Source organism: Anas platyrhynchos, chromosome Z (genome assembly GCF_047663525.1).
Source record: "Anas platyrhynchos isolate ZD024472 breed Pekin duck chromosome Z, IASCAAS_PekinDuck_T2T, whole genome shotgun sequence".
NCBI classification, from domain to species: domain Eukaryota; kingdom Metazoa; phylum Chordata; class Aves; order Anseriformes; family Anatidae; genus Anas; species Anas platyrhynchos.
In genome coordinates, this window is record NC_092621.1 from 78,014,900 (window position 1) to 78,028,628 (window position 13,729).

At 38.9% G+C, this 13,729-nt stretch overlaps 1 protein-coding gene across 5 annotated transcripts in view; it reads right to left on the reverse strand.

Annotated features, from left to right (window-relative positions):
• ZFYVE16 (zinc finger FYVE-type containing 16) overlaps positions 1-13,729 on the reverse strand; it is a 32,312-nt gene that overhangs the window by 1,751 nt on the left and 16,832 nt on the right. For all 5 annotated transcript variants that reach the window (XM_072031159.1, XM_038169820.2, XM_072031157.1 and 2 more), the window contains 11 exons: positions 11,125-11,506; positions 10,481-10,603; positions 10,226-10,381; positions 9,393-9,617; positions 8,136-8,218; positions 5,358-5,462; positions 4,380-4,530; positions 3,099-3,179; positions 2,313-2,475; positions 1,371-1,476; positions 793-957 (listed from right to left, as the gene is read on the reverse strand). In XM_072031159.1, coding sequence (XP_071887260.1) covers positions 793-957; positions 1,371-1,476; positions 2,313-2,475; positions 3,099-3,179; positions 4,380-4,530; positions 5,358-5,462; positions 8,136-8,218; positions 9,393-9,617; positions 10,226-10,381; positions 10,481-10,603; positions 11,125-11,506 — 1,740 coding nt within the window. The remainder of the gene's footprint in view (positions 1-792; positions 958-1,370; positions 1,477-2,312; positions 2,476-3,098; positions 3,180-4,379; positions 4,531-5,357; positions 5,463-8,135; positions 8,219-9,392; positions 9,618-10,225; positions 10,382-10,480; positions 10,604-11,124; positions 11,507-13,729) is intronic.

Here is a 13,729-nt window from a genome sequence, read left to right on the forward strand (position 1 = left end):
CAGTAGTTCACCTAGCATGAAGTGACATAAAGTAACATTGAAACACTGGGAACTGGGTAGGTTTTCAGGTTGATCACAAACTATTAGGTTTGCCAGAGGAACATGCAACATTCTACCTAGGTTTACAAGGCCACAAATCCTCAGCATCCCGGACTGCTTCAGACTTTTGTCCAAAAATTATCTGATTTTATTCCAGGATCAGTTACTAATAGATAAATTTCAAAATAGATTGCTGAAAATTAGAATTTAAGGAGTACATTTACAGCTTCCCTCAAAATAGATAAGGAAGTGTTACAGAGAATAAGACCTTCAGATACAAAGATGTTTATTTCAATACTGGAGTTATGCAGGCTTTTCAGGGACATCCATACTGAACAGAACTAGACAAACCTGTCCTTTTCTGCTGTAGAAATATTGGACCAAATATCTTTTCCTGAGTTGGGAGCTAATGCAGCAGAAAACTACATACTTAAAGAAAGCATCAGAAAATTAACTCTGTAACTCTCTAAACTGACTCACCCTGGAGGCAAATGAGTGCCAGAGAGAGTCAGAACCAGAGAAGAACTGATAACTTATAGCAAGCAGCTACTAGGGAATGGGGCAGAAAAGACAATGAGGCTATTCCTTTCATGAACCACTAGCCATTAAGTCAGCTTCTAAATGAAATTTCATCCTCAGTCTGGATCTGGGGTAGGACAAAAAAAAATAGAACCATTCAGGAAGAGATCCAAGGTCTTCACAAGAAAGATTTCAGTTGAAATGGAGTGTCTGCAATAAAAGTTGAAAGATTACCATATCTGAGTCAACAGAAACTCTTAGGCCTATCTTATTCATCCCATTATTTTTCAAGGTTTTAAGGTGTGGGCAAAGAGCAGCGCTGCAGGCAATCGCAATCTCTTTAGCAAACTGAAGAGGAACAGGACTGGATAGTTCATGGTCCTTTAGAAAATAGTACACCTGAAATCACAGAAAGGATAAGGACAGACAATAGCCTGGTTATATGACAAAAGTAAGAAAATGAGTAGGCAGAACAAAGTGAGCTATAAATACCAATGCTTGTTTGCTGTCATATTATTCTAACACTTCATGTTCAGTCATAATACTTAAGTGACCATAGGTATATCTGGATTATACGTTAATCCAGACATTAATTAGCAATGATAATAGACTTTTACAATGTACTCCTTTTCAGAGGAAGATAACAAAGTATGTAAGCTTATCAAGGAATCATAGAGAACAGTTTGCAAATCAGTATGGCTATATAGCAGGTAAGTTAGATTCTTTAATAGTAACATTTAATACCCCTTTCTTTAACACTACAATACTTTAAGTGGTAGTAAAAAGGCTGAAGTACAATGTAGTTTACTAACTTCAGTGCACTTTAGAACTTTTCCTTCTCTTTCGAAGTCTCTGCTGTGTGGTGCTTTTTCACTCTGAGTTCCTTCCAGTGCTTTTCCATCTACTGGACTTAGAATTCTGTGGAAGATAATAGCGTTGTTAATAATTACAAAAAACATTTTAATTCATACAACTTTTTCCAATCTACCAAATCATGTTTAGTTATCCTTAAAGGCTTTTTAAACAGCTCTATGACAAAACGTAATACAGGATTTGCATCACATCAACATAGAAGCTACAGAAGAATTATCCTACATAGGGAACAAACAACACTTACTCGATAAAAGCCTCATCATATGGGTTTAAGAAACTATAAACCATCTTAGGTAAGGCACCTTTCTGCTTTAATTGGTCAATGAAACCACAGAAAAAGGCATACTAAGTCAAGCCCAGGGCCTGAGAAATAACTCTGTTAATACAAAGCAAGTTTTTGAGTTAGCAGTGTACAATTAAAGTTTGAAGATGTATAAACAACCATTCAAAACACATTAAGTAAGGATGTCTTGCACCTTACTTTGTTTCACTAAACGCTGGCATTCAAAGCAGTGAGTGGCAAAGAGCAGTACTGTGTGCTCACAAGCCACCTCACCTCCCCGAGATATAAAGAGATTAACTGCATCCTTAAATTGATAACTGATTCGATAGAGGACTTTCAAAGGTTCACACACACACTTCCTGTCAAATTTCTGAACATTTAAAACAGTATTAATTTCGGTGAACACAAGCTAAGCTGTTCTGCTAGTGACATCTAGAGGCTAGCAGGTACTTTACTGTCCTACTCCCTTACAGCTTTTAGTAGAACACTTCCTTTGAATAAAAATACCTTAGATTTATTTCAAGAAATAGAAGGTGGATATTTTCAAGCAGTGAACAAGAGAATTCTGTAAGATGCTTTGTTTTGGTAATACATTTACCCTTTGTTTGTTTTTTCTTCATTTTCTACCCAGCAAATATCTACATATTCCTTTAGGCCTTCTGCATCCACTTTGCCACAAGTTATTTTAAAGTCCTTCTTGTTTCTTAATGCCTGGCGTAGGCTTTCCATCGTTTCCGGTGTTATTTGTACCATTAGTCCATCTAAAAGAAAATCAGTTAAGATTATCATTCATCTACAGAAAGAGTAGCATAGCTTTAAAGTAGAGTCTTAGCTTAATTTCTGATGAGACCAGCCCTCTCTCCCTCAGCTCCCTAATAAACAGATGTCAAATCCTAATTGTACACTATACCCAACAACAGCATCAAATACCACATGACAGAAGTAGTAATTAAAGCTTTTCTAGTCAACAGAGCAAAGACCAATAGACTAATACAAGTAGCTCGCATCTATGTGTCAATACATGCATTTCATCAGTACATCAATGAAAATAGTTCTAGATACGCACAGCCATAAAGGAAATTCATATATTGGCTAAAGTGAAGAGAGATATAACTGAGATATGTAATAAAACCAACAGATGAACTAGCATGTGTTTTTATAGAGCATGACTTGTTTGTAAGAGGTTTTCTACAAGTTACAAGTCCTGAAAAAGTTTTACTTACTGTGGAATAAAGATCTTGCATAAAACTGCCTTCTTTTCCCCTCTCCCTTCCCCCCTTCCCCCCTTTAGGGAGGATTTTTTAGGGAGGATTTTTTAGGGAGGATTTTTCCTCTAGAAAAAAAGAAAAAAAAAAGAAAAAAACACGTAGGACAAAATTCCTACCTTCAACTATACTGGATTTAGCTAGAAATCCTGAAGATGTCTTTAAGGCTCCATTAAACACTACAAAACTTGCACCTGTAACTAGAAAAAGTAGAAAAAAGTAAATATCGCTACATATCTCTGAAGTTTGTCATTACCAACATTTAATTTACTTTTGTTGTTGTTGTTGTTTTAAGAGAGCAAACAAAGAAAGGTATTACTAGCAATCACTTAGTCACAGGCTGGTACAAAACACTGGACCTTGGCAAAAAACCTTTGTTAAGCTACATTATGAGTGCATAAAGTATTCTTATAAGATACTGGCAGATAGGTAAGAGGCAAGCTGGCAAAGCTCAATATACAAAGGGGAGACAGTCACTGGTACAGTGTTGTGCTGTGGTGTTTTATGGTGTTTTTGGGCTCAGTCAACCCAAGTACAGCACTTCAAACAAAAGTATGCTTAATAGATACGCTTAATGAAGCACAAAACAGTATTTGTAATTCATGCCAGAGATAGCAAGAGTAAAGCCTTACCAACATGGAATTCCCATGCAACTAATTTGTGCTTGAGAAGCACAAATAATCAGCCTGGATACACTGCTATGCAATGTAAATGTACTGTTTGCAAAACCTCAAAAGGTACCTCTACACTCTTCACTACACGTGGTTTCATCAGTTTGCTAGGTGCTGTATAGAGTGATTCACTCATACTGTACTTCCATACACTCAGTTACTCAGGCTGTTTAGTCTGTAAACATATTGCACAGTTCACACTAATAATAAATTTGGATTTTGAAAGATGTAAAAAAAAAATCATGCCTAAAAATGCAAGCTATGATAAAAAAAAATCTGAAAACAAGCAGAAAAAAATTTGAATCTTCACTTAACATATCATTTCTAAAAAGTAACTAACAGCTGAAACCAAATAGCAATATTTTATTTTGCACTTACTCTGCTACTTGAATGCCTGAACTTTTTGTCTAAATAAGCTGCTGGGAATACATACTTTCCTTGCAGCATGAGTCAGTGAACATACATTTTATTTGCACCATGAAATTCTTCACTCAGAGGGTGGTGAGGCCCTGGCACAGGCTGCCCAGAGAAGCTGTGGATGCCCCATCCTTGGGGGTGCTCAAGTCCAGGCAGGATGGGGCTTTGGGCAACCTGGTCTGGTGGGAAGGGTCCCTGCCCATGGCAGGGGGGTTGGAACTATGTGATCTTAAAGGTCCCTTCCAACCCATTCTATGGTTCTGCGATTTCTGCTCTGTGATTGCTCCTCACAAGCCACGCTAGACAGCTTACCTTTCCTAGGATGTTCAGTAGCGCTGTTTGCTTGTGTATGATAGTGGCCATGCTTATTCTGCACACACACTAAGTGAGAATCTGCTTCAGTATTGAAACTGGCTCCAATACTAATTACATGGTCATTAGAAGAATTTACCACCTTCATCACCTGTCAACATAAAGGTTGTCATTAAAGTGACAAATCTTTTTTTGCAGTACTTGTTTTAAATACAAAGACATTAGAAAAATCCAGGTCTCGAAACAAATCCCAAGGATTATTCACTTAATTCCAGAAAGGCTGAACAACTTGATTTGCCATGACTAGTTCGAGGAAAACTAAACATGATTAAAAATTCTACTTCAGTTGAGAGCGATGTCTGACTACTGATAACGCAGAGTATCAGAGTTGTAGGGATTTTGTTGGTTATGAGGTGACACATTAAGCATCATGCAGTTCACTACTCTTTTTTGTTGTTGCTAAAGGTCAGTTAAATTGTAATAAAAACTACACTGACAAAATATTTTTTAGAAACTGTATTGTATTTTGAAGTTTTACGCAAAACAGCACCTTCACAAAATATATAGGAGATTCTCCTTGGAAACACATGCTAAAAGACTTTACAGAAATTGTTGATCTTTCACCTTTAGCAGGCTACTCTAGGCCTCAATTTTTCACTCATCATCCATCTTCTAACACAGCCATGAAGACAGAAATGTGCATTCTGATGATTTCATGCTCTCTCCCCAGACATCACATGCTTATACCATTTTAAAGTTCAAAGAGTCTACTGCACAGCAAACTAGAGAACTGCAATCAGGTGGAGAAATCACTTGCAGAACTCCCTGGAAACTGATTTGAGAATAAAAGCATTACCACCTCCAAAAATCACTTCTTCCCTCCTGCCTTTTTTAAAAAAATAAAAGACCTCACATAAAAGACCTAACTGGTGTTATACAAAAATGAAGATTAAAGTGGTTTGGATTACTTTTACTCACCTCATTATACTTCCTTAGGGGTATTTTAATACAGCTTCTACCCATTTCCACATGAACAAATAGGTTGTCTATGGTATGCAAAGTATATTGATAGTTTCTAAGATCCTAAAACAGACAAAAATTTGTTAACTTACAGTTTAAGTATAATTTCCTCACATCTGAGAGTAAATCTCATCAAAACAAAGTATTTTACATCCAGCCCCGAGAGCGCTGGTTTTCAGCGAGGGTTTGGACACCGCCGTCATGGAGTCACAGATCTCACTGCACTGCAAGTTTCAGCTGAACTGACATTGTCTAGCAGCAGCAAGGACATGCATCACAGACTCCCTTTGCCTTCACCATTCACCACCACCTCAGTCATTTGTGTGGTACTAGATTTTATGATCTTTAGCTGTTGAGCTTGCACCGCCTGTAGTTAAAAATCTAACAAGAACATTTTGCAGTCATCTTCCCATGACTCAAACTCCTGCTGTATCAAAAGAAGTAACCCTGCCAAGAAGCACATGTTCTCAGTGTTTTGAGCTGATGCCACTGAACACAGCTATAAAGGAGAATCACAGCAACTGTAATCCAACTGAAAATAGGTTCTATAGAAGCCCTCCCTACCACCAGTGCAACATTAAGACTCCTTTGAGTCCAAAGACGTAATTCCACAGCAGGCTAAAGAAAGGAATGGGTATACCACATCAGATACTAAGACAAATCCGGTTCAATATCCCCTGCGTGACAGCGACAGAGAGTGAACACTGATGAGTTTATGCTACTCCTTATGTGCCTGTATGTCTTTCCTGGGCTACTCTTCCAGACCTTAACAATCTGTGGCCTTAGCACTTGAGTAACACAAAGGCTGTGGCTTAAGCCAATTAAGTGAATCTTAATTCTCTTGATGTACTCTTCTCCTTTCTGCCCTCAAATTCTTCCTCTGCCCCCACACTGGTACTGGTCCATGGCCAATCAGTCAGGGAGCAGCCTCATGGAATTGAAACTTAAGATTCTTTTTTTTTTTTCTTGATGGAGGAATCACTATTTTTATATGGCTTAATTCCTGAGATTGATTCTCTAGTTAACAACATGGAAATCAATGATAGCAAAAACAGAAGAGAGCCAAAGACCACCACTTCATCTAAGCTGTAATGGTTTCTAGACTAGAGAGGATTTAGCAATCACCTGGGTGTATGCAATTCTGTCTGCAACCTTTTCAGTACTTTTGCTTACAGACTTAAGGATAAGTTCCACATAAGTGTTAGAAGAGGAAGTTACCAGTCAGAAGTACAGGTTTACTAGAAGTTTACATCAAACTATTTGGGTAACAAAGGAAAAATTATTGACTTGAAGTAAGTCAAGTCTTTCAGGTAAGACAGTCAGACTGGTTAGCCATAACAAAGTTAATTTTGTGTATCAATGTAATTAATGTTACACTTAGAATAGAGAATCTGCCTGTCAAGCTTGCTTTTTCAAATTTAATGAGATGTCAGATTTAAGACTAGAGTTCTTGTGCCAGAGCAATCCTTGTAAAAGAAAAATGTAACTGAACAGTAATTACTATCAGCTTTACTGTAAATTTCAACATTTTTCCCAATTAGTTAAAGCTATTTCTTACTACCACAGACTGTGCTAACAGAAGCATGACATGAAAGATTATACCAGGTTTAATTGATGAAGTTTCGGTAGCAGTGGTGCTGCAGGGCTGCTCTGCGAGCAGAGTGCCCCATGTCAGAGCAGAGCCAGCTCCAGCCAGCGCCAAAGGGACCTGCTGCTGGCCAGGGCATGGCCATGAGCGATGCTGGGTGGGCCTCTGGGAGAGCAGACTGAAGAAAGGGGAAAAAACAGCAGCTGGGAAAGAGAGCAAGAAACAGAGAACCAGCCCTGCAGACACCAAGGTCAGCAAAGGGGGAGGGGAAGAGGTGCTCCAGGTCCCAGAGCAGAAGATGCCCTGTGGTGAGCGAGGACCGCATCAGAGCAGATCTCCAGACTGCAGCCCGTGAAGAACACCACGTCACAGCAGATGGACGTGGCCTGAAGGAAGCTGCAGCCCATGGAGAACCAACACAGGAGCAGGCTGCTGGCATGAACTGTGCCGTGTGGAGAACAGCTCACGCTGGAGCAGTCTGTTCCTGAAGGACTGCACCCTGTGGTGAACACCCATGTTGGAGCAGCTGGCAAAGGGCTGTATCCCATGGTAGGGACTCCACAATGGAGCAGAGGAAGAGAGTGAGGAGGAACGAGCAGTAGAGATGAAGTGTTATGGGCTGACTGCAACCCCATTTCCCATCCCTCTGTGCCACTCAGGTGTGGAGAAAGTAAAAGAACTGGGAATGAAGTTGAGCCTGGTAAGAAAGGGGGGTGGGGTGGGTGAAGGAAGGTGGGCTTAGTTTGTTTTTATTTCAGTTCTCACTTCGTTATCTATTGGCAACAAATTTAATCTTCCCCAAGCCAAGCCTGTTTTGAATGGGATGGTAATGTGATCAATTTCCCTGTCCTTAGTTCAATCCACAAAGATTTTTCATCATGTTTCCTCCCTGTATCATGAAGAGGAGGGAGAGAGAAAGCATCTTGGTGAGCAACTGTCAGCCAGGCAAGATCAACCAACCACAAAGATTCAGCTTTCTTAACTGACATCTAAATTGTCTTTGGTAAGGAATTTCCCAGTTACCTCTGAAAAACAAAAACGTTAGCTCTTTAACGTTGCCAAAAGTAATTCAATTTTAAAGAATCTTAGTTCTGAGGATATTTATATAAAATAGATTACAACAGGAAGGGAAGAGAACAATTACTCACAACAAGTAGATTCATTACTGTGTGTCCTATTTCTCCAAAGAGTGGCTTTCGGTGTCTGAAACTTACTAGAGGAGTTGGATATTCTGGAGTGGAGGAAATAAAAAAGGTCATGTTTACTTACCAACAATTGTAAAACTCACTAATATAAATATTTTCAGCTATAGCCTATGTTTCTTAATTTCATTATCCAAACTGCCAAGTGAACTATAGCCATTGTGTTTCTCCCTCACTCTCCCTCACTTCATCCCACTGCATGGTTTCCTCGCCCACGGTTAAATCCTACTGCAATGTCTGCATGTCTCCCCCAGCAGCAGAAGTCTTCTGAGAGACCTGATGCTGTTCACATGCTTTATCAGCTACGCTTCTTGAAATAGGTGGGCTGGAAGGAAACACCCTGTGTTCAGTCTTTGGGTTATCAGTCGTAAGAGGAGATGCAAGGCTCAATAGTTGCTTGAGTATGAATACCATGCAGGTAACTTCTAATACGGAGTACCACTTAGTATTGGTAGGTCACGAACAAAGTGATTGAAGAGGTTCATACAAGGTAACAAGGTTTTAAGTGCTTGAAGATCTATGGTTGGAACAGAAAAGGTGCAGATGGAAACCAAGGGAAAGCAAGGAGATGCAGGAGACCACACACAACATAAAGTAATCTGAAAACAAAGCAAATTGCATTACGAAGTCAATTGAGATTGACTCAAAGGATTGAGATCAAAGAAGGTGCATGGTTGATACAAAAATGACCATAAATTTGTTGAGAAAGAGTAACACCAAAGCTACCACCCTTGCCAACACCCAGGCAGAAAGTAGAACTCCACTACCAACTCAAATGCATGAACAACTGAGTGATGCACTTTTATAGGCTTAAAATCTCTAAAATGACAGGCTTATTTATTAAAAACCATCCAAGTTGGAAAAAGTTTATGTATTTTTGAAATCTATTCCACTCAAGTAACAGCTCCATGCTGCAACTTACCTAAACTCCTTATCTAAACTGTCTCTAAGTAAGGAACAGTGTGACAGGAAATAAAGCAGCACCTACACCTCTAGATTCGTGCCTGTGTTATTCAAAGAGCAACTCTAGATGTCATTTAGGACAGTATCTGCCTTCAGGTCCTGTGCAAGCTGGCTTTATCTCTTCAAGTCAATGACAATTTGTGAAAGTATTTTCTTCCAGTGAACCTGGAGCAGTGTCAAAGTTATGTTTTTCGAGGGGAATTTTGTATCTATATGGCTATTAGAAGTGTTAAAACTTACCCCCATATTCTGCTCCCAATCTCAACATCAAACGGATTGGAAAGACTTTTGCCCAGGGTATTTCCATCTTATGGATTAGAATGCCACAAAGAAAAGGGTTATCTGGTAGAATTAAATCATCAAGTTTCTGAAAAGTTGGTGAAACAAACAGGAATCCTCCATGATCTTTGTTATCGAGAAAGTTTTCAGTAAACGTAATGTTTTCCATGTTTCTTATAAATCTTCCTGTTGAAAGAGGGTCAGAGAGTCTTTATACATCTTTAAAAGTAACACGATTATTGCCAAGAAAACTAGTACCTACTCTAATGTCATTGCTCTACCATGGACTTGTAAACCGTAAGGTATATATCTAAAATACTGCTGAAAATTTGAGGCATCTACACCCATAAACTAAGTGCTCTACAGTCTTATTTATTAACTAGACAAAAACTATTTTTTTTCTAAACAAATACAAAAAACTTTGAAGTGTACAGTGTTCTGGTACATATTGATTGATGAACTTCAATTAACAGACCTGATTTACACACATCTGAGTATTGTACTTCTACAAATGAAGTTCAGATTCCTTGAGCCTATGGCACAGGGTCTCATACCCAGAATCTCTAAGACCACATGAAGAACAACAACAAACAAGCAAACCAGATGTTTACAACTGAGGAACTTAAATTCTTTCCCTCCCATTTTTTTACTTAGAGAACCCAAGGCTAACACTGTAAGTTTTTTTCCACCAAATCAGACACCTACAAAAACTGCAATAAAAATCATGTAAACCTCCAACTTTAAAAGACAAGTAAGAAGATATATTACAAAGTTAGATCATCATAGTTACATACCTTTCACTGCATCCTTATAGATGTTAATAAATAATTTGAGCATCTCATTAGGAAAAGTCTCCTCATCTGGCAAACACTGCAACAGAATGATAATTTCTGCCTGACCCAAACCATGTAGTCCGTTTGTTGAGAAGTACCAGCATTTTTCTGAAGAATCTTTAATCAAAGATAGATACCACAGTAATAAAGATACTGCTTTATATAATCAGAAGAGGAAATACAGATTTAATGGAAAATGAAATGTGCAGTACTTACAAGATATTAACTTGACATTCACAAGCAAGTTTGCGTTTAGGATAAATGTTAATGGATTGGGACCTTCTTCCGCAAGAAGCAAGGTGACCTGTTGGTGAGACGGATGTTCTTCCACTAGAGGATCTAAATAAACATCTGATTTAGTTCAATGTCAGCCAAATGTTTACAATAAGAACTACAGATCATAGCATATGAAAGACTGTCCTATCTTTCCATGTTAAATGGGTGGTAATTATTCTCAAACTCAGAACAGCTGTGGATCAACCAGCTATTCTATTCAACAGCTTATCCTAAGATTCAAAGGCCATACAAAAATAAAGCAGTAACTTCTAACAAAGGTGTGAACTAGGGCTGCCACTCATTTGTTGATTACTGATAAATTGTGTATGCTGTTTTCTCTATCTGTATACTGGTACTGTCAATTACAAACAATGAGAACTGTCACTACTATAATGCATTTAAGTGGTGAAGTGCTATTTTCATAACATTCTGACATTTTAATAACTCATGTTCAATTAACAAACAATCAATCCAATGTGCACAGATGAGAGTTAAAGTAGTATTAAAATGTAAGTTATATACATAAATGGTAATATTTAGAAATTTTGCATCTGGTGATACAGTACAACTTATCTGAATTTTACCTTTTCCTTTTTCACCCACTGCAAGCAAAAGTGGTGGGAGTTTGTCACCATCAGGAACAAGGCTGATTTCTCTACGGACACAGTTCTCAACACCACAAAGTGCTCTGTAACTTGAAGGACTAACAGGCACATCACTTTTAGTCCGATCAACTAAACTGGAACTAGTTTTCTCATCTTCTGTAGCAGAAGAACTCTCTTTAGTTCCTGGAGTTACGGATCTATAAATATGTGCCATCTCACTCTGGCCGCAAAGAGCCTGCTGCACATCCTGTTCTGAAGGAACAGGAGGACCTAGTCCCTCCATTTTTGTAACAACATCCATTTCTTCTTTTGGCTTTGAATTTACATCAGTTAGTATGTCATCTTCCTCTGGGTTTGCAGCCTATGAGAAAAAAAAAGAAGATCTAAACTCTAGTCTCACAACAAACTCTTAACTTCTGTACTAGCAATCTAGAAGCAAAAAGCACATTGGGAAAGAAATCTATCAAAAATTATAGGAAATGCCACCAAATCTCTTGCATTTTTTCCCCCATTGTTAGAAGTCACATTAGTCCCTATCTTAGGTGAAGATGTGTTACTAATTTGTTTGGTAACAAAAAAAATCCTACCAGTGTTGTAAGTTAGTTGTATTAGTATCGTTAGATCTAAGACATCAACAATGTCTTATGATCAGTAATGATCAGTATCCCTTAAGCAATCTGTTCTGTATTACTGCTTCCTCACTCATACCTACTGAACATTGTCATCTGTCCTCATTTTGATCCGTTCAGTATTGCAAGCAGCTGTTAGTAGAACACATCAGAAAAGAAACAGGAGTCTAGCGTTGGACAGTCTGAGTCACTTCTAGTTTGGTGTCAAAGCTATGCTGCTCCCTCAGTGAAGCAGATATGGCAAGCTAAGGGCACAGTCATGTTATGATATGAATTGTCATCAAAAAACAAACGAGGAGGTGATCTATCACCTTTCATGTATGCTAAGTAATCACACTACAAATCCATGTAGACTTGCATCCTATTTCAACAGGAAAGACCACATTTTAACAAGAAAAAAACTAACAACTCTATGCTTGTCCTGCAATAATAGTTCTCCTGGTATGCCCTCAGCTTCCATCAAATCCCCTGCTTAGAGAAATGTGTGTGCCAGAAGGGGTGGGGGAGAGACACCAACCCCCCAAACCCACCAACCCCACAAACACGCACAAAAACATAAGAGGTATGACAAAAAGGGCCTCTGGTAGACTTCTTCCCCACAAATTCACTTGCTGGTGTTGTCTATCACTTTATACTTTCAGCCTTCATAGCATCTTGTGACAGCATGTTCAGGATTACATGCTCTCTGGTAAAGTACATCCTGAGCCTTAGAGCTGCATTATGGAGGGTTTGTTTCAACCTTGAAAGCTGCACACAGGAACGACCAACTTATTGTTTCCTTTGTCCATGCCACGTTTAATTTTAGACGTTTCTCATCTTTTTGAAGTGAAAATGCCCTATTCTTTCCCCAAAATGGAACACAAGATCTATCTTTTGATCACAAATTTGGGTAGAGCAAGAGCTGCTAGGTATATTCAAGTTCTGAGAGCAGTAATGGATGCATTTATTGTCATAATGATTTTCTACTTCTGTTTCTCTTTTCCCATCCACTTACTTCCCTTTTTAACAATTAATTAATCATTTTCTTCAGATTGACCACTGACCATAAACCGGCCTTATCCACTCAGTGAGACAGTAATAAATGTACCATTAATAAGCCGCAAATCACACACTCCTAAACCTGCATTTCAAGGCATATGACATAATTTAACATCCAGTTCACTAATACCTGGAATATATTTGCCTTCACTGTTTGAACTGTTTCACCCTTTTTATCCTCTGCAAGTACAACAAACAGCACTGAGTCCAGGACACAGAACAATTAGACTCAGTTCTTTGTCCCTTTATCACTTACAGTAGCTGTTCGGTTTATCTTTATGATTTGGAAGGGGGCCTTTTCATTTCCAACAGAGGCCTACTTTCTTTCAAGAGCTCCTGATGAGCTTTTCTAGACATACATGTTCGCGAACAGCACCAGCATTACCTCTACCACTGCACATTTCCTCTAACAGAAGTGTGAGGCATGATTATCCCCATCAAAAATCTCTGCACTTCTTCACTGTCACTCTGAACAGCTCCTCAGGCTCCAAGTCACTGCGGAAGCCAGATTCACCTGCGACTCAGTGGAATCCTTGTTCAAACGGAATCACATTTACTGCTATCCCTGCCTCATGAAATAAGGCTGATTTACATATTATACACCCTGTAGCTGTTGAGATTCTGCATGCAGCAGGTCTCAATGTGACTGCTCCTTGAATTGGACAGCTCATTAATAGTGGAGCACCAGGCAGAGCTTGATGCTCTGGGGAGCCTACCGTGGGAAAATGAGGAACCACGTCAGAGTCCAGGAAACAACGTGATAAGGAATTTGAGCTCGATTATGATCAATCACTTTATCTAATCAATATGGTGCCTCATCCCTTTGCTATCTCTAATTCAAGGAAAAGCCCTAGCAGCCCCATTCCTCTGCTTACACAGAGGAGTGAAGCCTTATGCTGCCTCGCTCCCCGGCTATT